The sequence below is a fragment of the Hyperoodon ampullatus genome, assembly GCF_949752795.1.
Source record: "Hyperoodon ampullatus genome assembly, chromosome: 10".
NCBI classification, from domain to species: Eukaryota; Metazoa; Chordata; class Mammalia; order Artiodactyla; family Ziphiidae; genus Hyperoodon; species Hyperoodon ampullatus.
Window position 1 is genome coordinate 38,500,777 of NC_136923.1, and position 24,670 is coordinate 38,525,446.

General features: G+C 54.4%; 1 protein-coding gene across 2 annotated transcripts; it reads left to right on the forward strand.

Annotated features, from left to right (window-relative positions):
* Nucleotides 1-4,195: 4,195 nt before the first annotated feature.
* Nucleotides 4,196-9,591, forward strand: LOC307059788 (uncharacterized protein C3orf18; the record flags this gene model as incomplete). Of its 2 annotated transcripts, none has more annotated exons than XM_079714023.1 (4): nucleotides 4,196-4,459; nucleotides 7,529-7,554; nucleotides 8,101-8,248; nucleotides 9,511-9,591. In XM_079714023.1, 4 exons carry the CDS (start codon nucleotides 4,226-4,228, stop codon nucleotides 9,589-9,591), a joined length of 489 nt encoding a protein of 162 aa, XP_079570149.1. The 2 variants fall into 2 exon arrangements, with proteins under 2 accessions (XP_079570149.1, XP_079570148.1); XM_079714022.1 differs by having other exon boundaries at nucleotides 4,226-4,399.
* Between the last annotated feature and the right edge of the window lie 15,079 nt (nucleotides 9,592-24,670).

Here is a 24,670-nt window from a genome sequence, read left to right on the forward strand (position 1 = left end):
TCAAGGGCCTGGGAGCCAGCTCAACATATAGAGGAATTCAATTTTATATGCTCTTGACTAATATTACTAGGAGGAGGAGACTGACCTTGCTTGGGAGCTTTGCTTTTGACATTTTGCATGCACTGTCATTGATCTGTATGCTGAAAATCACCCCTCCAGCCAATTTAACCCATAGTCCTAAACACCAGCATAAACTTCCAGATAAAAAATTGACAATTTCTGTTAATTTTATATGTAAGTTATCACAAACAAATTTAACTGAAGGTTTAAAACCAGTGGTCTCCTTTCCTCTTACAGAGACCAGGGTTCAAACTAGCCTTTACTGAACACCTGCTAGGTGCCGCTCTTCAGAGACAAACAGAGAAGAAAATGAGACTCCGAGACGGGAAGCAACTTGCCCAAAGTCACCCAGCTAGGAACTGTCCCAGTCAAGACACAAGTCCTTCGGACTCCAGAGGCAGCTCTGTCTACCAGACCGCCGCCCAGGGAGGAGCCGAGGCCTGAAGTCAGGGACGCAGCTTCCCTCTCAGTTTCGCACCGCGAGGTCGCCTCTCCACAAGCCTGTTTCTCCATCTGTACCACGGGGGTACAGACTTTTTAAGGAAGGCCGCCAGAGCTCTGACGAACTCGAGGTCTCGAGGGTTTTACGCGTACCTGCCTGAGAAGCTTCCCCACTCGCCCGCCAGCCTGAAGAAACTGCCGCGGGCTCGGTTCCCGGACATGCGTGACCCGCGGTAAGCTCCCTCCGACGCTCTGCTTCCGGGGTTGGCGCAACTGAGGAAGGGCTCGGGCGGACCCCGTCGCCCAGCTCCTGAGTTCCTGGAGCCGGTGTGTTCCAGCTCGGAAGCAGCTGCGGCCAGTGGGGGATATGAACGCCACGCCCACTACGCCCGCAGGTCCACTGGCGGGAAAGTGCGTGGTTGGGAGTAGGGTTGCTACCCGGGGGCCTGGACCGGACGGTCTTCCTGAATGTCGAGGCAGGGATAAGGCTCCAGCCTGCGGTGACTGCTGCGAGATGGCGTTTGGGTACCCGGACGGGCGGTGTGTAGCCAGCCCGAACGGAGGCATGTCACCAGCCGGCTCTGAATTCGAGAGTTGGGACGCGATGCCCAGGGGCCTGGTCTAACGTAGGCTGTGTGCTGGTAGAGCGGCACATGGGCGGGTCCCAGTGGTGGGGGCGGGCACTAATTTGGGGGGTGAGACCCAGTGTCCAGGACCTGGGGTTCAGGTGGCAACTGGACCCCAGGGCCGCTGTTGACTCTCTAGCTCCCATTTTCGAGCAGGGAGCTCGAAACTGGAAGTAGTAGACCAGGGTTTGAATCCTGACTCATCGTGAGGCTTTGTCCATGTGCCCCTCTGTGGGCCTCAGTCGCTCCAATAAAATTCATGGCAGTGTTTCGCAAAGTATGGCCTGCCAATGCCACCCCCTCGCCCCCTAATCTACTGTTAACTAGATCACTGTTGACTAAACTACTATGAAGCATGCAGTTTCCCGGGCTCCAGCCCAGACCCGGGGATCTGTATTTGTAACAAGCTACTCCGGTGATCCCCATAAGCTCCTTTGAAAACCTGAGGATTAGAAGGCTCCTCTCCAGAGATGATCGAGCTCTGGATTGGAGGGGTGTATGTAGGCTTGCTTGGGTCCAGGTGTCCAATAATACCACTCCTGTAATAAAAATACCATCCCGCCCCCCAACTTCTCTTAAGATGTCTCATTTCTAGCCTGGGATGGGTATCGTTTAACAAGAGCCCTCACACCAGAGCCCATCTGAGCAGGAAGCTGAGACCCAGGGAAGAGAAGCATCTTGCTCTAGGTCACTAAGCTAGTGGAGGGTCGAGCCGGAGTTCAATGCAAACTCAAGGACTCCTAGTCTAGTGATCTCCCCAAATTTGTGTCCACCTGCGTTTGCGGAGCGCGACTCTGTCCTGGCGGAGATGGAGCCCAGGCTAGCCGGAGACCAGAGTTGTAGCCCTTAAGAAAGCCTGGCCACCCACCGTCCCCCTCCCGACTCTGGCACAGCCCACGGGCAGTGAGGAGTGGTCTCCAAGAACTGCGACCTGGCTCCCCCTCTTGCTGGGGGCAGAGCCAGATCCGAGCGGCAGGCCAGCGGGCCAATGCAGGGCAGGCTCTGGGCCTGACAGCCAATCCGGGGCCGGGGGCACGGAGCTGGCAGGGAGGAGAGGAGCTGGAGCGTCGCGGAGCCGCGAGGCTGCTCGCCTCAGCCCCACCCCCGAGGTGGGTCCCGGCCGGCTAGTCCCTGTCCAGGCTGGCAGAGCGGGCGCTCTCGGCTGTGGGCGGTGTGACGTCGCGGGCCCAGCCCAGGGAGGTCCTCCCAGGGCGCCCAGGGAGGGCGGACCTCGGGTCGGACCCGCCGCCCCCAATCCCGGGGCCTGGGGGTCCCCCTCACCTTGCCCCGGCCTCCTGCCAGTCGCCACCACCCCTAGCCTCTCCCGCTGAGTTCGGCGCCCCAGAGAGGATTAAGTAAGTGCTGAGGTCGCCGCTTCTGTGCAAGAATGGAGGAATCACAGAGTCGCGAAGGTGGGGTTGGGGATTGGGGCAGGGAGGACTGATGAACCTGGTGGAGAATGGTATGCGGGTTCTTGGAGGTGGTGGTGCCCACCCCTTTCTCTCTGGCTTCCTTCTCTTGCCCTTTGGACCATGAGGCATTCCTGAACAGTGATGAGCAGGGCCCTTTCTCTCCTTTGGAGGGAAGAATAAACAGAGCCCCAGAGCAAGTGTTAAGGGTCTGGCCCAAGGTCACATCTGGGGTCAGTGGCAGAGCCAAGAAAGAACCTGGGACTCCTGACGTGCCCAGCCTAGCTAGAGGAGGAGGACAGAGAGGGACGACGAGCTTCTCCCATCCCATGCTTCTGTGCCAGCCTTGCTCCTTCCTAAGAGGCCATCACTGGTGTGTGCACACCTCACACACACCCATACACCTGCACAGGGAGGCATCCCACATACACCCGTGAGCTAGCGCAGAGGTGTGTATGCAGCCATGAGCTGTGCATCCCTCCTATCCCTAGGCCTTCCCTTCTGCAGTTTGGCTAGGACCTCTTCCCACCCTGCCTTACCCAGGGCCTTTTGGACTGGGAAGGCCAAAGTCACAGCCTAGACTGGGCACATCGCCCACCCTCTGCTCCCAAGGGAGGAGGGAAGGGGAAGAGAAGGCATCTCAGAGTGGGAGCTTCATCCCTGCCTCTGAAGATACGCTCCCCTTGATTTTCTCCTAGTCCCTGGCAGCCCCTATAGGGAGTCCAATGACCCAAGAGCCTACAGAGAAAGCCCCCCAGAGGACCTGACTTTAGCCTCTCTCTCCTTCCTGTCTTCTGGTCTTGCCACACATGTCCCTGCCCTTACTCCAAGCACAAGCTGGACCACACAGCAGGCTGGGCCAAGGGCTTCTGGGGCTCCCCTTTCCCAACTGGAGTGGCCAGAGAGAGAAGCTCTAACATTTATTGGGTGCTTGCTGTGGATGAGTGTTGTACTGAGCTAAGTCATTTCTAGGAACTTGTTCATTCTGATATTTCAGAGACCCTATGACCCTTTCTGTGAGGGAGGTGTTCTTAATACCCCTACCTTAGACTCAGGAAAACTGAGACATGGAGAGGTGGAGTGACTTGCCTAGGGTCACCCCGTTAAGTGGCTGAACCGGAATTCAAAGCAAAGCCTTTCTGACTTTCGTGCAAGTGTTTTCCTCCAGGAAAGGAAAAAGCTGCAGTATTTTTTTCTCCAAGCAGGAGGTGAGGGATGTGGGGGGCAGGAAGTAAGAAGGTGAGCAGCGTGGGGAGTAGGGGCTGGGGGTGGGAAATGAACTTTTTCTTTCAAACCTCCCCACTACTTTTCACATCTTCCAAGTATGATTACTGTGATCATCTTGCCCACAAAGAGGGGGCAGGGCTTCATTTTCATGTTCCTAAATCCACGTGGGCTCCATAGATATATAAAGCACATGTCCTGATGTTCCCTGAGCTTGCCCTTGCCCTCAAACCTTTATTTCCCCTGTGCTTTCAGAACTTAGGGGGACTTCATCTCCTCACAGAGTCCCATCCTCAGCCTCACGTTTTTTATTTTTTCCTTTCCAGCACCCAGGGAGGCAGGGAGCTCTCTTTATCCAAGGACGTGGCCCCCTGTATGGGTAGTGGGGGCCACAGGCTGGGACACCCCTGATGTCAGAAGTGAGTGAGCAGGTTGACTGACCACAAGCAGTCCCTCAGCATCAGCATGGACTCCAGGATCCCATCTGCTAGGACCTGGATCAGCAGCCACCCACCCACCTCTGAACCTGACCTGGAGCCTGCCGCAGATGGGTCAGCTTCCGAGACAACCACACTCAGCCCAGAAGCCACCAGCTTTAATGACACCAGAATCCCTGACGTGGCTGGTGGCACAGCCGGCGTGGGCACAATGCTTCTGTCCTTTGGGATCATCACAGTGATTGGCCTGGCTGTGGCCATGGTGAGAGCTGGGGCAGGCTGGGGCTGGCCCAGATGGCCCTCACTTGGCAGAGGACGATCATTGTTTAGATTTTAGAGGATCTAATCAGAACACAATTGTCTGCTAGTGATAGTACAATCCCTTCCTTCCCCAGAGATTTGTTTATTGGGGTCCAGAGACCAGAGAGGCTGTCTCCAATTGGAAGAACCAGAAAAGGTTCTGAGGAATACATGGCATTTTGAGCTGGGCCATGAAGGCCATGTAGGAGTTGGGGAGGAGGGTGTTGCAGGTGGAGGGTTCTGATGGTCAAAAGTTTGGAGGCAGACAGGAGGTGTCTGTGAGCAGCAAGCAGGACAGTGAGGCAAGTGAGTGTGGGGATGCAATAGGAGTAGAGGCCAGAGGGCAATCGGGATAGATCGTGGGCTGTAGAGTCTGAATGGGATGCTTTGGGCATGGAAGGCTGCTGGCAATGTTCATTCATTCATTCATTCATTCATTCACTTGGCAATTATTTACTGGGCACCTGACCTGGACCAAGCCTTCGGGACCCCAGGGACTGGGGAAAAAAAGTCCTGCCCTGCAGTTCTTACAGGGAGTGAGAGATAGATAAAACCAAGGGTGCTAAGGGAAGCCCGTAGGGGCTGGATTAGGGAATTGGGTGGGAGTTGGGGGGACTTCCTAGGCTGGGTGGTCAGGGACAACTAAGGAGGCAACATTAGAGCTAAGACCTCACAGTGGAGGCCTGGCCCCAGCGTCATGGGAAGGGCAGAGTTGGGCAGACATCAGGGCAGAGGTGAGCTGGGGTGAGGACCGCAGGTGTCCCCTGAAAGTGGATATGATGCTTCCAGATCTGCCTCTGAAGATATGGACTCTCCCCTGGGAATTCCCTGGCTGTCCAATGGTTAGGACTCAGCGCTTTAACTGCCGTGGCCCCAGGTTCAATCCCTGGTCAGGGAACTAGGATCTCACAAGTTGTGCAGCGTGGACAAAAAAAAAAAAGATATGGACTCTCCTCTTAAGCTGATACATGGACCCTCAGAATGTCACCGAGGGCCCATTGGAGATTGTGAGGACTGAGAACTGGAAGGGTGGGAGGTGTACACCTGAGGTCCCCCAGCAGGCCCGGCAATGGTGGCATTCTGCCTGCTGCCCCTCACAGGCTCTGACGGCTGGCCTTAGACTCAGGAGCATGTTGCTGTGACAAATAGGGCTGGATGATCCATTCATGGCTGGAGCTGCTGGTAAAACAGGGTCACCATATGGGCCCCACAGGCTCCGGATTGCTGCCAGGGAACAACTGCTGGCCAGTGGGCAGAGCCAGGATGCAACACACAGAGTGAGGCCGGGGCCTGAGCAGTCTCCTGGGGCAGGGGTGAGGCAGAATACCAGTGTTTGGCACCCATGTGGTGGTTAAGCAGGCTGAGACACCCTAACCTCAGGGTCAGAGCAGGGCCTAGAATATGCCTTTGTCACTCTTGGCCAAAGATTTTGTCCTGGGAACTTGGGAAGACTTCCTTACTCTTCATTCTGGAGGAATATTCGGAGGGCCGCGGTGGGTGGCCTTATCATCAAAAATGGAGAGGTAAGGAAGTTATGGGGCAAAGGCAGTGGAGGGCAGGAAACAGCTCCTGGGCAGGGGACAGGTCCGGAGATGTTCCTTAAGTACTACTTCCTCTCCCCTCATGCCAACCCTGAGCCAGGCCGTGCTGGGTGCAAGGAAGAACAAATCAGTGCCAGGCCGTGTGCCTCACGTAGGAAGAACAGTGGGGGAGGGCTTCCTGGAAGAGGTGGGGCTGCAGCTGGACAGTGAAGGGTAAGGAAGATTTGGAAAGGAAGGTATTTTGGGGGAGGGTGTTAGTAGTTGGGGCAGAGGGAGCAGCAAGGGCAAGGGGTGGAGATTGGTTCTAGCCTCTCTTAAAGATCCTTCTGTATCACAGGGCAGGCAGGAGGGCTGAGAGGCGAGGGAGTACAGGGTGCTGGGGCTGGAGCTGCTGCTTCAGGGCAGGCAGGGGCTATGCCAGAGACCTGGAGCTCCTGTTGCATCCCACCCACAAGAGAGCAAGGGGCATGCCAACATGTGACCTCCTGGAGGGGATGGGGCAGCAAGGGGCACTGCAGTTTCCTTGCGCCTTTGGGGTCCCCCAGGAATGAGCAGCAGGAGGAGCTCTGGGTCAGGCTAGAAACAAACCAGATTCAAGCTGTGAATGGGCCACAAAGAGTGTAGGAGCCACAGGGGGTTTGGGACAGACTCTAGGGACATGGTTTCCCCCAGGCAGAAGCAGTCATGCTCCTGGTAGTCAAAAAACACCAGTTGAGGGATGAGCGAGATGGTGGCAGAGGTCCCTGGAGCTCCAGGTCCTGCAGAGGTCCCCAAGTCTCACCCCCTTCCTCCCTCCCCTTAGTGCTTTGTACCAGGATTTCCTGCTCTATCCAGGAGCTCTTGGGTCTCAGATGTTTTCTCATTATGATGGGGGTTAGGACCCAGGGGTCTTCCTAGGTTCCTCCAGCATCAGGGTTCAGGAGTTTGGTCTAGGCTGATGTCCAGGGGCTCAGACCCTCCTCCTCAGCCCCTGAGGGCCATCAGCCTCCCATGGAAACGCCAGGAAGCCAGCCCAGAGCCTTACCTAGAGCCACTGCCCTGCAGAGTCTGGCCACTGCCTATCCTCTGTTCTTTTTGCCCATACATGGGGAGAAAATTTGGTCCTGAGGACAGCTGAGAGGAGGGGGTATGCTGAAGTCCCCCACCACCACCACTTCAGCCCTGAGGAGTCCGAGGCAGGCACTGAGTGGCCGGAGCCACAGTCAGTTTTGGCAGGGGTGGGCCCACATGTCCCTAGGCCAGGCTTACCTGTGTGGTCTTCACAGGCTGGCCTTCTCCCCGTCTCTGAGTTCGGGCACTGCCAGCATCTAATAAACATCAAATGGAAGCACAAATTTAGGATGTATGTGTCCCTGGGATGGGGTCGCTGAGGACATGGGGTCCTATAGTTCTCCCGTTCATCAGCCTCAGCATGTCCCCTGTCCTGAGGGACTGCTGGATTGATTAGGGCTTCCTTTCCTGGCCATTTGATGCTGCCCCTTCTCTTGCAGGTTTTGTACATCAGGAAGAAGAAGAGGTAACTCCCCATCTGCCACCCAAGACTCCAGCCTGTGGACAATGCTGGGCTGGACTCCAGGGGACGTGGGTGGGAAAGGAGAGTCCCTCAACCATGAGGATCCCTCTCCCTAGTGAGGGTGTCAGGGCCTCTTCTGCCCACCCGGGGTTGGGGGTAACCATTTTCCCCTGGGGAGGGCTGAGCCACCCTTGCCCTGCTGCCCTGAGCTAATGGCCACTGACTTCTCTTTCCCCACCCCGGCCCCTCAGAGGCTGGGGATCGCACAAGGCCCTGGCTTAGGCAGTCCCTGTGGCTCTCATGGATGATAGCTCTGTGGCCCATGGCCCCATCTGGTCCCAGGAGTGGGTAACTGTCCCTCCCAGGCCACCCATCCAAGGGGTAGAGCTAGTACTGTATGTGCAAAAATGTCTTCCATTGAATCCCAGGGGAAATTTTAGGACCCTAAACATGGTGGTGTCAGCTGGTCAGCAGGCAGCAGCACCTGGAGGGCTGGTGGGAGCGGAAGGGCCTGCCCGGCCTGCAGCAGTCTCTGCCCCCACCCCCCAGGCTGGAGAAGCTGCGCCACCAGCTCATGCCTATGTACAACTTCGACCCCACGGAGGAGCAAGATGAACTGGAGCGGGAGCTGCTGGAGCACGGGCGGGACACTGCCTCCGTGCAGGCTGCCCCCGCTGTGCAGGCCACGCAGGCCAAGGTGGGCACTGACCAGGCTCCTCCACCCAGCCTGCAGCCTGTTTGTGGCTCTTCCACCCCCACCCTCCCTCCTTTCTCGTGTAGCTTTCTAGCACCCGCCATGTGGTCAGGTGGCAGCTATCAGGTATATGGATTTTGTCAGGTTTGTTTAGAAACTAGTAGAATTGCTCCTTGGCCACCCACAGACTCACTGTACAAGGCCAGGCCAGGGCAGCCCTGGGATCCAGCCTAGCTCTGTCCCAATAGCCTGGTCACCTTGGAAGCTCCATTGGCCTCTCTGAGCCTCAGTTTTCTCATCTGCAAGTGAAAATCCTGATTCTTGCCTCAGGTATGCCCCGTCAAACTAGGGGGAAAGCAGGAGAAGACTCATGGGAGGGATTGTTGGGGGGCTGAGACCCTGGGTTCTTCTGCTTCCTGAGATCCCAGTCCTGAGTGGGTTGTGACTGGCGTCAAATTCTGGGGTAGTGGCACTTCTGAGTAGATTGGTGGGTTCCTAGTAGCTGTCAGGCCCCAGGCAGGTGCAGACCCTAGCAGGCTTCACCTCCCATGTCCAAAGTGTTGGGTACCTGTGTGGTTATCCTGCCAGAGTCACTGGGCTGCCTGGCCACTTGCCACCAGTCCCTGAAATCCCCAGGGACCAGAGCACCATGAGGAGGCCTGGTCTCCCCCTGACCCATGATGCCCCTTTGCATCCCTCCTTGCCTTGACTGCACAGGTTGCTAGGGAACCTGGCTCCACAGCGACAGAATTAAGAGACTGGGCTCAGGAAGAGTCCAGGCTGGGAGTCCCCTGGTTTTGCTACCAGTTATTTGTCACTTGGATCAGGACTCATTTCCCCTTGGGATATTCAGGAAATTGGGCTGAGAACCTTGGTCCACCCAGCTCTTGGGACTACTGACTATTTGACGGCTGTTTCCTGTGCATCTCCCTAGTGCCAGCCCCTGTGCCGGGGCTTTGGGGCTTGGGGGTACAGAGGTGAACACCCTCTGCTGGGAGAGGTTGGTACATGTATAATTAATGCAGGCCCTGGGACCTAGGTTAAGTGCTGCAACTGGCTGAGGTGGCAGGGCAAGCTGGGGATGGCTGGGGGGAGCAGTCATCTGAGCCAGGTCGTATTTCTTGGCTGGGCTTGTGGGAGGGCATTCCAGGCAGAAGACATAGCTGGTGCCAAGCACACGTGGGCACCAGAGGGTGGAGGGGACTGGGCCAGAGAGTGCATGGCCTTGGTCAAGGTCCCTGATGCCCCTTACTGTCTCTCTGCAGACCACTCTTCCCTCTCAGGGCCCAATGCAGAGGCCCAGCCGGCTGGTGTTCACTGATGTAGCCAATGCCATCCACGCGTGAGGAGCCCAGGGACAGGCCTGGACCTCTGATGAAGACACCTGCCACAGTGCCCTCAGCTGCCCACTCCGAGATCATTAGGACCTCCTCTCAGGACCTGCCCTGCCAAGGCCTCAGCTATTTTGAGGACCCAGCTGCTGACCCTCCAGGCTCTAAAAGAGGCCCCTGGCCAGGTTGGGCATATGGCCACTGATATCCCCTGACCTGAGGGCCCTGGAATGCAGAGCATCCCTCATAAGGCTTCCTTATGCTGGCTGGCTTCCTTGTCCCCTTCCCAGACCCCTCACATCAGGGTCTGCTCCTCTAATGTGGAGGAAATGGGGCGAGATGTGGGATGGGAGGGGGAAGGGAAGGAGAGTAGGGGGGTTCCCATCCATCAGGGAGAGACATATCTTTGGAACCTGGAGTCTCCTCTGGGGTGGGGAGAGGCAGCCGCCCAGGTCTCAGACACATGGTATGGTGGTACCCTGGGAGAGGCTCAGGGATAGAGCTGAAACTGCCCAGTGAGCAAGGTTGCCAGGAGGAGGGCTGCTCATACCCAAGGTCAGTCCATATTACAGGGATCCATGAGGTCTTCCCGCCACCCCTCCGTGGTGGTCGGCTATTGGCTGGGCCCAAGCTAGGATGAGAGCTGAGGGGGAAGGGAGGTGGGGGAGCAGGTGTGGAGGGATGCAGTGCCCAGACCTCCTGGAAGGCGTCCTGCATGCGCATGAAGGTGCCCACCTGCAGACATGTGCCTGTCCCAGCACAGGGGGCAGGATGGAGACCCCTGCATTGGCTCCACCCTCCAAGCCAACCCCCACCCCATGGTGTGTAGAGGAACATTAAGTAGGCCACCTTCTCCACCTTCAGTGTTCACGGACTGAAGGGAGAGGGAAGCAAAGGCAAGGGTCCACTGCCCACCACATCCCTTCACTGGGATCTAAAAAGCCAGGTAACCTGCTTCTGGAACAGTTCCCTGTCTTGGTGTTTATTGGGGACCTGGGGTTGGGGGAGAGACTATTGGTCAGAGGGCAGTGGTCGCCAGCTGCAGGCTAGCAGGGGAAGTTCTGAGTGCCTGAAACAGGGTGGGGATAGCCCCTCGGAAAACAGACCTAAGAGACCTAGTCTGGGTTTTGATCACACAACCCACCTACCCATTGTCCACCCACCCCATGCCCTGCAGGAATTCTGCCAGGCTGGGGCATCTGGGCAAGGCACTGGGTCAAGCCAGACCCCAAGAGCTGGGCACTTCTCCGCTGGGCACTCACGTGCACCTGAGCAGGCACAGACGCACACCCCTGTGCCCAGCCTCGCCACCATCACTGTCCTCTGCTGGTTGGTGGGGACGTGAGGGTGGCAAATGCGAGGTGTCAGGCTGTGAGGGCCTAGGAGGACTTCATGGGGAAGGTTCTGGATTTATTTCCTCCTCTAGATGCTATAAATACGTTAGCATTTGAGCCAACTGGAGGGCTATGGGTAATTTAGGATGCACAGAAGCTGTAATTTAACTCATAGCATCTCCATGTGAGAGCATTAAAGATGTAATTAAGACATTTACACAAAGAGAGTGTGAGCCTGTGACACTAGGGATGTGAAACCCAAGGAGGGGTGGGATGGGTGAGGGGCTGCTGGATGGTCGCTTGGATCCCAGCTATGAGGCGGAAGCCCAGCTGGCTTTCCTTGATCTATCCAATGAGTTGCCTCTGGTCCTGAGTTCAAGGCTGCTCTGGGGCCTCGTGCCTCACCTGTGGAATGGGGTCACAATGCCTGCCATCCCCTTTGTTGGAGAGGCCAAGTGGACAGGACCTATGGGACAGGAGGAGGGAGGGGGCTTGAGCCCCAAGGGCCAGGGGGAGGTATGGTGCCTCAGGACCCATAGGAGCTGGGTGTGAAACACAAAAGAGAACAAAATAATGTGGTCTTTCCCAGAGCACAGGGGTGCAGGGGATGGGTGGTGTTGGGAAGCCACAAGGGTTATGTGTGGGGAACCCACCTGCAGTGTTCAGAAGGGTTTGGAGGGTTTGGTCACTAGTGTGACCTAATGCCCTAGTTTTCCCAGGACGGCACAATTTTAGCATTGAAAATCTCACAAACCAGGACTTTAAGTGACATCCTGACCCTCTGCTAAAGAACTGAGCCTTCAGGCTAGCATAAGTGGAAACGAGGAGGGGGTGAGCCCCAGTCCCATGGTGGAGGGCTGGGCTAGACCTGGGGGTTGCAGGACAGGGCCTTGGGTAAGAGTGAGGGCCCCAAGCACCCCATGGGCCTCCCACACTGGGGTCAGACAGCCGGGCCTGTCAGTGATAAGCCTGGTCTTGGGGAGGGGTCTCCTTTCCTCAGCAGACTGACAGAGGATTTCTGAAGGTGAGGGGAGACAGGATGTGTAGGCTGTGCACCCCCATCCTGTTGGATAGCCCCTCAGCCCCAGAATGTGGGAGCTGCAGAGGACCCAATGTCTGGGGGACCCTAAAAATGGAGTCCGGAGAGTAAGGCTGGCACCCAGGGACCAGAGCCTGGGATGGGGGCTCCGGGAGGACCCCTGTCCCCATTCTCTCCCACTGCCTGCCCCAGACCCCTGTCCTGGTTGGGTGGGTTTGGCTAGGTGATGGACATAGGGCAGCTTTCTCTGGGTGATGGGGGCTGCTTCCTCCTCCTTTATCCCCTCACGTCACCCCCTCTTCCCTTCCACCCACCTTCTGTTTTCTAGCTCTCTCTCACTCCTGGAGGAAAACCAAATGCCCCCCAAAGTTCCCAGGTCTTCCACAGAGTGTGGGATCAATAAACATTGGGATAAGATGTTCCAGGTGACGTGTCCTCCATGTGACCATGGGCCTGGTGGACTGACCAGAAAGCTCCTCACCGCCCTCAGCCAGGCAGACGGGGTGAGACAGCGCTGCCCGCCTGCCATTACTACTCCTGGTGGTGACTGTTACAAGGGGGCCCTTGGGAGCTGCTCCCCTGGCCCCCAGCCCTGTACGCACATCAATGCATGAAACCCCTCCTCACAGGTAGCGACCGGAGTTTTGGGCAGAAGCTGCGGCGTTTACAGTGGGTGGTATGAGGGTGGACGTGGAGGGTTGCCTTCAGAGGAGGCCATCTTGTTTAATCAAGTGAAGTCTCACCTTCGAGCCAAAGTGAATACAATAATCCTGTTGCCTGGCTGCAGGCAGATGCCAGAGACACCTTCAGAATGTAGAGGAAAGTTCCTGTGGGGATGAGCACAGAAACTCCTGTAGAGCAGTCTGACCTTGCAATGGGTTCCTTCCAGAAACATCACTGAGCCCCACAGGGGGCCCAGCACCAACCCAGTCTCTGCATCGCCATTTGAGATGGGAGGAAACAGATGCCAAATAGGAAGAAAGGATGAGAGAGAGAGAGAGAGAGAGAGAGAGAGAGTGTGTGTGTTTCAAGTGTATCCACAAACACACTCTAAGTCTACAACTATATGAAAAAGAAGGCAGGAAGAGGATCCAGTGTGCCTGGGGGTGTTCAGAGGCTGAGAGCAGACACTGCCACCCTATCCTATCCAGCTGCACCCCGCAGCAGGCCTCAGTGTGAGGGGCCTTGCCTGAGAATATCTGAGGGAACCCCAGGAGCATCCCCCTCCCTCCTGGCCTCTGAGTGCTCAGGACAGGGGGCAAATGCAGCCAGTGGCATCTGTGGTCATACAGAAGACACTCTTGAAAGGCCAGAGATGCTGATACCCACAATGGCTGGGGGAGGTGGGCTGTCTCACTCCTGTTTCATCAGTGAGGAGCCAGGGGAGAGTAGCCCAGGGCTCCGTGTACAGCTGGTGCAGGGCATGCTGGGGCCGGGGTTTGAACCTGGTACATCCTGGGCCCACAGCCCACAGCTCATGTGGCCCAGACAGGCCTTGATATGGAGGACAGCAACACAGCCTGCACCTACCAGCGTGGCCCAAGGTGCTCCAAGCTCCTACCTCCCTTTGACCTGACAGGAGGATGAGCATGTCCTGCGTCCTATGCCTAGGTATTTCAGGGGAAAGGGCCATAGATTCAGTCCAGCTTTCCAAGGCCAGGGCTAGGACTAGGTCCCCTTTGAGGCTCTGTTACAGCCTGGATCCCAGCCCCATTTCCTCCAGGTGTACATATGTGGTGCGGAATGGGAGGCCATGTCCTTGTCTGCACCCCTCTGTTCTCCTAATACATGGTGTCTGGGTACCAGCTCCTCCCCACTGGGGCTGCCAAAGCCCCACAGATCACTGTCAAGGAGCACCCAGTCTCCCAGTCTCTCACACCACTAATCCAGCTTCCACCTTCCTGGATGGCAACATGGATGGATGTGCCCACCTGCTTGAGCTTCCCCAGTGCTCCCAGTGACATCCAGGCTGAGGCCCAGCCAGTCCCCTCAGCTTCTCCTACCCAGCCACCTCTGGGATCTGACCTGTGAGAATGTAGAGAGGGGACAACAGTAGATGTCCCAGCCCTTGGGGTTGATGGGCCTCCTGTCCTCTGGCCACTGGTCAAACAGGAGAGGAGGGACATTTACCCTGGCCATTCCCACCTACCCAGCTCTTACTGTACTTCTGTTGGAGACCTGGAGGCCTGCATTAGGAGTGGTAGGCAGGTCTACTTCCTGGGAGTGCAGCTAGAGATAAAGGGGCTGCAGTAATAACAGTGTCAATAATAATAACAGTAATAATAATGATGTGTGGTTTATTGAACTCCTGCCACGTGCCAGGTACAGTGGACCAGCTCACTGAGGGAGGGCCAGGTCAGTGTTCCGCACTGCCATTCACAGGTATTCACAGCTGGACAATGGCCAGAAAGGGCCTTGGGCCACCTCAAGGGCAGAATCTGGTCCCAGTAACTGCTACCTTTGATTGGCCTGATCCTGGCACAATCTCACTTTATTCCCAGTGTCCTTCTTGGGGGTATACTGTCACCCATCTTACAGAGGAAGACCTCTAGCACCCAGAGACTAGGGTCATCAGGCTCAGAGCCAGGGGATTGGCTCTTCCTCTATGCCATTTGAGAAAGGAGTGTCAGACAAGGCCTAGAAACAGGAGGGTGCTGGGGCCTGATGGGGCACCCAGGAGGCAAGGCCCACTTGGCTCCCCAGTCTGCCTTCCAGCCTCCAATGTGCTCCTGTGCTGCCACCTGCTGGCATCTGTAGACACTGCAGGTGGCCTTCCTGTCTCCCACCGTCAGCCCAGTCACCCGTTGGTGGCCCCGAGTGCACCTCTGGCCCCGTCCTCGGATTGCCCCCCTGCCTCTCCCCCATGTGGCATGGAGAGCAGCCCTCACACTGCAGGTCCTGACATGGGGGCTCATCTGGCAGGGCAGGGACTAGAGTGAGGTGAAAGGGTGCATAGGGTTCAAAATGTCAGGAGCCGCTCAGGCGCTGATACTACACTTGCACCAACCTGAACGTGAATGTCTCCTCAAGTCTGTGCCCTGGGTGCCTCATTCGCCTCATCCTAGTCCTGGCCCTGCTACTCAGGCCCCTCTTGGTCAGGACCCAGGCGGCAGACACTGAACCTCCATCCCACCACCACTCACTCCCATGCCAGCAGCCTGGAGGCCCCAGAAGGCCAAGCAAGGGGAGTGTGGGCCTCCCTCTGGCAGAGCTCGCACAGATGCTCTTTACCCAGAGGAGGCTGAGAACACCAGATTATGAGAGACTTAAAGGACTTAGCAGTGGCTCGATAACTAATCAATAAGGTGACGCTCTGAAGCCCCAGGTGAAGGAGGAGGACAGGATTCCTGCCGTAAATCCCTGTGGGCAGCTCAGACCTGAAGTGTGTGTGTGAACCTCCCACGGCACTTGCAGACAAAATCAGAACCCATTTAATCCCCCAGAAACCCCAGAGTATGGGCACCAGTTGTGCCCATATATATATATATATATATATATATATATATTTTTTTTTTTTGTTACGCGGGCCTCTCACTGTTGTGGCCTCTCCCGTTGTGGAGCACAGGTTCCGGATGTGCAGGCTCAGCGGCCGTGGCTCACGGGCCCAGCCGCTCCACGGCATGTGGGATCTTCCCGGACCGGGCCATGAACCCGTGTCCCCTGCATCGGCAGGCGGACTCTCAACCACTGCGCCACCAGGGAAGCCCGTGCCCTCATATTATACATGGGGAAACTGAAGCACAGAGCAGTAGGGTAACGGCATGCGGCAGGGCCTGGATTTTACCTCAGTTGGGTTAACCCCAGAGCTCACACCCAAGACTCCCAAAGAAGGTAAGAATGTTCTCTGAAGAAAGAGCTGCCCCCTCCTCTCACCACTTTTTCATTCTCTTCAACCATTCCCAACTCCTCCACACCAGGCCCTCTGCTGGACTCTGGGGCTGAGGTGCACCCAGAAGGGGCTGGTCTTAGAAGAGTCCTATGCAGCATGTGACCCGGAACAGCGACGATGACAGCAACAACTCACGCCTCTCTAGGAAGTGACAAGAGACGCAACATCACTTCTGACTGGGGCAAGGCAAGGCTTTCATTGCGCTGGGCCTTGTGCCGTGTTTGGACATAAGGTCACAGTGGACGTTTCGGGCTGGGCAGGGGCAAGGTTTAAGGGACGGTGGGCTTCCTCACAGCCATGACACTAGCAATGGAGATGACCCCCACAAACATGGGGCGCCTACCTTGTGCTGGGCCAGCCCTCTGTGCCACACCCTCTCTGCCTCTCTGCTGAATACCCCCTTTCTTCACGCCGGTGCTGTTAGGGGAGTGGATCTGTCAGACTGCTCTGTGAGGATCACCAGGCCAAGGGTGCTGCTGGATGACTCCCCCAGAGAGACCACACTCACCTCCACTCCGCCAGAGGGACCCAGGAGGCCTGTTCCCACACGCAAGTTGTCCCCTGCCCAAGCCTTAGTGGGTAAGTGGACCAGTTTCCTTTGGTGGAGGAAAGCAAGAGTACTCTGTTTGGAGCCCTTCCCAGTGTGACCAGCAGATGACGGTGTAGGCCCAGATTATAGGCCTGGCTTGTGGGGCCAGTTTGAGGAGTGCTCTGGATGAAACTTGGCCTTGAGCCCTTTGTCAGGAGACTGGGAGTCTGGGTGGCTGGTGCACTGAAGCTGTTTGCTTCCTCCCTGGCAGGAGCAGGTCTGGATGGGGACTGGGCCACGGAGAATGTCTACTCATGGCTGTGTCCTGAGCCTCCAGAATGGAGCCTGGTACCTAGTAGGTGCTCAGGGCTATTCATTGAACAGAGGATTGGTAAGTGGTTCTTGCCTCATGAGAACTAAATGAGTTAATATATAAAAAGCACATGGAAAGACTTCAATAAATGTGTGTACTTCTTTGAAATTTTATTATGGATGCTCCCCACCCATTTTGGAAAGTCTAAGCTGTGGGCCCCATCCTGGTATCTAGATAGCTTCTCCCAGCAGGGGATAAAGACTGAACCCCAAAGCCTCACCATTCAGCAGAGCAGCTCTTGTGGGCATTTGGAGACAGGAAATGTCTGTGCCAAACTCTGATGATGGCACAGGGACTGGGGCCCCCTCTACTTCACCAGGCATCTTCCATAGGCAGGGGAGAAAGCCAACCTTCTCCTGTCCCTGACCAGGCTGGCCTGCTGACAGGTTCAGCTGCTGGAGGTTGGGCAGGGGTGACACTGGGGGCCATGCCCTTTCGTGGTCGTGGCCCAAGCACACGGTATCTGCAGGTCACTCCCTCCCAGAGCTTTCTCATTGCCACCTGTGCCTGCCCTGGGATCACTACTGTAAATTCCTATCCCATCTTTACCTCAAATCCTAGCTCCCACATCAGATCAGTGCCTACCAAGGTATCACACAGAAAAACGAAAACTGTCTCTCCCCTCCCCCCATTATGGAGGCTTCTTGCCACTGATTTCTTATGAGATCAATTAGCTATCCCACCTGTAGCTGAGTTTCAAGACTAAATGACTTGTTTTCGGTCACAAAGGATTTGAACCCAGCTCTGTGGGAATCCTAGGTCACACTCTGAATGGGTCTGGTTCATCCGTGTCTCCCCCATGGCAGGTCCCGCTCTGAGCTGGACTTTAGGTGGGTTCCTAGGTACGTCACCAAGAGTCCCCCTCCTTTTAGCTCCTGCATCCCCACGAGTGAACACATGAGATGGGGCATTTGCTGCCTGCAGCAGCTAAGCTGTATGGCTGGGGAGGGCAAGAGATGCACCATCTCATCCGCATACATCATCTCCAACAAGGCAGATAGCAGGAAACAAGCAGCTCCCGCAAAGTGATTACTGATGATAAAGTGCCACAAGCATCTTGACTCTGAAGAAGAGGTGGTGTAACTGGCCCCAGGCCCTCCTTCAGCTATGAAGAGGGGTATAACTAATGGTAAATCAGCTCTGCCTTCCACTGTGGTGCTGGTGCCAGGTGTCCCAGAGACCACCCCCCACCCACCTGGGACAACTGGACTCACCTGAATGCCCATTGCTGCAGGAACCAGCTGGTCTGAATCCCAGCTCAGCCACCATGTGATCCCTGGCAAATCCCTGAACCTCTTGCCTCGGTTTCCTCATCTGTAAAGTGTAAAACAGGTCCTACTTGATAGGATTAAGAGTTCATGTTTGTATGAAAAAGAGATTCAGGAACAATGAGCTCCTGCATGGAGAACAAACTATGAGCTTTTTCTTTCCTGCCTACACATGCACTCCCCTCACACAGATGTCCAAAAACTCTGCTACAGCATAGAGTAATTGGGCCACACTGCCCTGCCCCTTCCAATCCCATGTAGAGCAGACACTGATGCCTCACCGAAGGCAAAAGGACCAAAGACAGGCAGCAACTCTCTCCAATGTACCCTGCAGTCCTCGTGCTTAAACCGGGCCTAAACTTAGAATCACCTGGAGTTAAAGCAACGCGGATACGCCCACCCAGTTCAATAGACAGGCTCTGTGGGGAGGGCACAGGTGATGTTATTGCTAAATACTCATCATGTAATACTAATGGGAAACTGCACGGGAACCACACAGCAAACATTTCTTCCAAAGCTTTAAAGTGCATACAAATTTGGGGGGAATCAGGACCCCAGTCTAAGTTATGATTCTCCTGTGGGGCTCACGAAATGGCATCTTTAATAAGTTTTTTGTTGGTGCAGATGTTACTCTCTCAGACCCGTATCCAGTAGCAGTGAGCTAGAGTTATCAGTCAGAGTACACCTGAGACCACTGAGTAGCGTGAAGGTTTGGGTTAAGAACTTCCAGAAGTGCAGGTTCCCTGGGCCTGATTCCTAGGGGCTGAGTTCCTCCTGGAATAGGTGCGGCCTTGCTGCTGCCTACGGGAGATGCTGCTGGGTTGGTGGAAATCACACGGTGGGTTTATTTATTTATTTATTTATTTATTTATTTATTTTTTTTTTTTTTTTTTTTTTTTTTTTTTTTTTTTTTTTGCGTACGCGGGCCTCTCACTGTTGTGGCCTCTCCTGTTGCGGAGCACAGGCTCCGGACGCGCAGGCCCAGCGGCCATGGCTCATGGGCCCAGCGGCTCCGCGGCATGTGGGATCTTCCCGGACCGGGGCACGAACCCGTGTCCCCTGCATTGGCAGGCGGACTCTCAACCACTGCGCCACCAGGGAAGCCCTATTTATTTATTTTTAAATATTTGTTTGTTTGTTTGTTTTGGCTGTGCTGGGTCTTAGTTGCAGCATGCATGTAGCATGCAGCATGCTTTATTCTAGTTGCGGTGAGCGGGGGCTACTCTTCGTTGTGGTGTGTGGACTTCTCATTGCAGTGACTTCTCTTGTTGCGGAGCACAGGCTCTAGGTACCCGGGCTTCAGTAGTTGTGGTTCGCAGGCTCAGTAGTTGTGGTTCGCAGGCTTTAGAGAGCAGGCTCAGTAGTGGTGGCGCACGGGCCCAGCTGCTCCTCAGCATGTGGGATCTTCCCGGACTGGGGCACGAACCCGCAGCCCCTGCATCGGCAGGCGGACTCTCAACACTGCGCCACCAGGGAAGCCCCATGTATGCATATTTGATGATTAACAAAGGAAGTCGTGATCTATGTTAAGTAATAAAGCACATTATAACTGAACAAAAAGAAGAGTTCATGTTTGTAGAGGGCCTGGAACAGTGCCTGACACATAGGAAACACTAGGTAAATAATTTGTTAAATAAATAACACACTAAAGATCCAAACGGTAGTCCAAGGGGCACAGGCCTTCACAGAAGTGGGAACTTCTGAATCACATATAGACTCAGCCTTCCAGCGCCCTGGGGCTGCAGGTCCACCTGGTTCGGGTTGTACCTCCCAGCTCAAACTCTGGTCTTGCCCTCTAAACTCTCCTAAGGAGCCCAAGATCTAAAGTTGCCACTACCCAGCAACTGTTTTTTCCTCTTAGATTCTACTCTATTTGGTAAAACTCAGAAACTAACTACCAATTCATGTCCCCCCATCTCCTTCTCTCTGAAGAAGGCAGTTCCCCAGAGACAACAAGTCCCCCACTGCCAGGTGGGTGCAGGGTCAAGGGGCAGTCTCCTGCTCCACATCTGGCCTGACCTGGGCCTCCTGGAAACACAGCCTAGCCTCTGGGATCTGGCCTGGGAGGGGTAAGTGGAAGCAGCTGGGCCAGGAGAAAAAAAGAGGGCAGGGCCTGAGCTCTGGAGCCAGAGAGCCCTCTAACCTGGCTCCACTCAGTGGCCTTGTGTTTTCTTCCATTGGGAAGGACGGGATCCCTCAGTTTCCTGATAGTTCCTGAAAATCAGCAGGTGGCAGAAGCTACTTGGCCCCTTCCCCAGTCACTCCTAATCCAAGAGTCACAGACAGGGTCAGGGCCCTGGAGGCCTGGGGGTCCACAGGCCGCAGGGGAGGGGCTGGCCTCTTGCCCCATCTCATTCTCTGTCGGGTTCAGAGATGCCAACTTCCTTCCTAGTTTCCAGGCAAGAAACTGGCACTTTCCCCCAGCCTGCAGCCCCCAAGGCCAATTAACTCCCTCCCTCCAAGTTTACACACAGTCCACCTGGCCACCTTTTCCTGGACCTCCCAGCCACCCCAGCCAAGCTCCCAGCCATCCCCACCTGCCACTGCCTCCATGGCCCCTCTATCCTCCACTCACAGGCCTGAAAGTCTTCCCTGAACTCTGGAACCCCCAAATTTGGCTTCCAAGACTCTCAGCCTACTGCTTCCCATTCTGCCCAAGCTATCTGCTCAGACTGCAGCCAGTGTCCTGTCTCTGCCCTCTTGCCCACTGCCTGGGCCAGGGTTACCCACCACCCTGCCCCGGACTGGGCCTTGCCCCTCGTGGACCTCCTTCCCTGCCCTCCTCCCAGCCCTCTGGCAATTACCCAAGTGACTAATGTGGTAATTAATTTGGTAATGAATCATGCTCCGGCTGCTCAGGACGCTTCTCTTCTGCCAGCCTGACCTGGAATGTAGATCTGCTCAGCTTTACTTTTCCTGGGAAGGGAGGCTGAGTCCTGGAGGCAAGAGGGTTGGAATCCACTCTGAGTTCCATTGCCTGCCCGCCTCCCCCTGGCCCTGCCAGGCACATGGGGGCTGCTTGTAAAGGCGGCCAGGATGCGATTTAGCTGAGTGAGGGATGCTGAGATTTTGTGTGCCGGGCACTGGAGTAGAGCCATGGTCACTGTGCTCAGTGAGCCCTTGGCCTCTGGAAGCCTCAAGACAGACCAAGTCCCCCCATCTGGCTGGAGCAACAGGGAAACCTCCTGACGAGGCACCATTTCAGATGGACTTTAATCAGTAGCAGGATTTGTTGGGCCCAGGAGAAACTGAGTCCTGGTCCCTGGTGGGTTTGGGGCACATTGAACCCAGGTGGCCCTGACCTTGCTGTGGGCTCCAGTGGGGCTAGCCACCAATGTGTGGCCCTGCAGGTACAGCTTCCAGATGCACCTCTAGGACGGGGTCCCTGCGGAGCTAATTCTGTGGCATTGATTGAAATGCCCCCTTGCCAATTAGGATTTTTTTTAAAGAAATGTATAATGATTCCTAATTGGCACCCTCATTAGGTGCCAATTATACACTTAAGCATTTCTTACAAGTTTAACACATTAATAAGGCAGCTCATTACATGGTAACGAGATTTATTTCTCATATTTATTATATTGTTTCACCACTGCTGACAGCAGAGTTATTTTTAAAAACATGGCTTCTTACTGATTGTACACGGTCCTATTCCTACCCTGCCCCAACCAATAGCCTGTCCTACCAGGCCTCTCCCTTGAGCCTTGGTCTCCAGTCCCCTGGGTCCTCCCTGGCCTCTTTTGGTCCAGCCTCCCAGAGGTGAGTCAAGCAGGCCACCTTCTTCCCCAAATCTGGAAGGACCAGAGTTGGGCCCTGCAGCAGAACAGACTCCAAAGAGTTTCAGAGGCCAAGAACCTTGGGGAACCTCTGTCCATTTAGCCAAACTGCATTCCAGGAGCACAGGTAGGATGCAGGGAAGAGTGCTCCCTGCTTTCAGAGCAGGAGCACAGCAGCCAGGGGAAGACAAGGAGGTCCTTTGAGGCTGTCCCCTGGGACAGGGAGGAGTGTTGAAGGCAGAGGGAACTATGCTGAGACCAGGGCCTGGGAGAGGTTTGGAAGTATAGAGAATGGACAGCTGGCAGGAGCAGACCCTCAAAAGCCATGGTGGGGCCTCATGGTCCATGGTCTGTGGTGGGAATCTGGCTTCTATCCAGAGGGCAGTGGTGAGCCACAGAATGTTTTGAACAGGGAAGGATGTGACCAGATCTCTGTTCAGAAAAATCAAGAGAAGGATGGACTGGGAGGGGAATAAACATGAACATGGGAATAAACATGGACATGGGAATAAACGTGACCTCCTGCTTCTGCCTGCTAAGTTCCTGCTGTGCTGCCATTGTCCAGACCTAACACCAAGAGGGCAGAGCCAAGTGAATGCCACCCACGCAGCTCAACCTCGTGGGACAGGGTTGGGGGGGCAGAGAATGGGGGCTGAGAGGTCTGGAGGGTACTAGCAGGGTTCCAGAACACTTACTCTTCTCCTTTTAAAAAAACATTGTTACATCCATAAAATAGATAAGCAACAAGGATTTACTGTATAACAGGGAACAATATTCAATATCTTGTAATACCCTATAATGGAAAATAATCTGAAATACATATATATATATATATCTGAATCATTTTGCTGTACACCTGAAACTAACACAATATTGTAAATCAACTATACTTCAAAAAAAAAAAGAATCCCAAGCCTTAAAAAAAAAACCCAAAAAACAAAAAAACATGAGTTTAACATCCTATACATATACTACACCTTGTTCATACATCACTGCATGTGGCACTGCCTTGCCCTCATTGTTTTAGTAGCTGCCTAGAATGTATGGTGAGGATGCTCCATATTTACTTAGCCAGGCTCCTCAGGGTAGGGTGTTTCCAATCGATTACTCTTAGAAACATCACACAGCGAACACCCTGGGGTGTAATTTCACATGTGTGTGAGTTTATCTGTAGAATAAATTCCTAGAAGTGGGCAGTGCTAGGCCAAAGGATCTGTGCATTTAAAATTTTGATAGATATCGCCAATTTGCTTTCACGGAGGTTACAAAATTTATACTCTAACAAGCAACAGACTACAAGTTTCTGCTTTCCCCTGTGCTTACCAGAAATGTGCATCAACCTTTCACAGCTGTGCCTATTTAATTTGCATTTCTCTCAGAGGAAGGAAGTTGAGCGTGGTTTCAGTGGGTGAGTCTTCTGGATTTCCTTTTGTGTGACTATACGTTTCTCTCTTCTGTCCATGCAATTTTTACTGGGATTGTTGGTCTTTTCCTTCCAGATTTATAGGGGCCCATATATATATACATACACATATATATTTGTATATATATATGATTTGTAATTTTTTCTGTCAGCTTGTTGTTTGTCTTTAAACTTTGATTTTTTTTTTCTCCCCACATGGAAATGTTTGATTTTTATGTAGTCAGATGTATCCAACTTTTTCTCTTGTGGCTTTTCTGCTTTTTTGTTTTACTTAGAAAAGGTCATATCAAATAAAAGCTGTACAAAAATCCCCTTGTTTTCTTCTAGGAATTTGTTCTTCATTCTTTAGTCCCTCTAGCTTTGATCCAACTGGAATTGGTATTTGTTTTTTTGGTTTTTTTATTTTAATTTTATTTTTTGGCTGCTTGGGGTCTTTGTTGTTGCGCGTGGGCTTTCTCTAGTTGTGGTGAGTGGGGGCTTCTCTTCGTTGCGGTGCGCAGGCTTCTCATTTCAGTGGCTTCTCTAGTTGCGGAGCACGGGCTTTAGGTGCGTGGGCTTCAGTAGTTGTCAGGAGTGGGCTTCAGTAGTTGCGGCACTCGAGCTCAGTAGTTGTGGTGCGCGGGCTTAGTTCTTCTGCAGCATGTGGGATCCTCCCAGACCAGGGATCAAACCCGTATCCTCTGCATTGGCAGGTGGATTCTTATCCACTGCACCACCAGGGAAGTGCCTGGTATTTGTTTTAAGGTGTAAGGTAGGGAGCCAAGTTAATTTTTTTCCCTCAGGTTATCATCCAGCGATTTCAACATCATCTTTTCTTGGAGGTTATTCTTGACTGAATCATGGAGATTTTAGGAAATGTACCACTGGGGAAATAGCATGTTCTGTGGCGGGTAGAGAGAGAGAGACCAGGAAGACAGGATGGCAGGGTGGGACGTGCCTCCTGGAGGTTGAGAAAAGGGAGAAGAAAGTCCACTTGAGGGGATGCATTTGATTTTTTTCCCCTTGGACTCTAAGAAGGTCATTTTTGGTATCCAGTTTTAACTTTGCCTGCCACACCATAATTCCTTCAGTAGATTTGGTGACCTTGACATCATCTTGATGCAGTCAGAGTGGTGGGGAAGTGAGGAGTAGCAGGAAGGGAAATCTGTTCCTTCCCAAGGACCCTCTGCTGAGACCAGCTGGCCGAGGCCTGTGGATCCTGAGCAAGCCACCCCACCCCCCATTCTGGAGCAGGGAGGGGGTTTATTACAACACAAGTAGGGCACTTCAGGGTGCTGGAGAGCCTCATAAGACTCACTTCAGGTCCTGCAAACAGAGAACCAGCTGCATTTGTGAGTAAAACAAGGACAGGACAGGCAGGGCTCAGCTGGGCTGCACCCATCTCCCTGCTGCCCCTGCTCCCTACTTCCTTCCCAGCTCCCACTCCTCCCCCTCTTCTCTGCCACTAAGACGCATCAGGCATG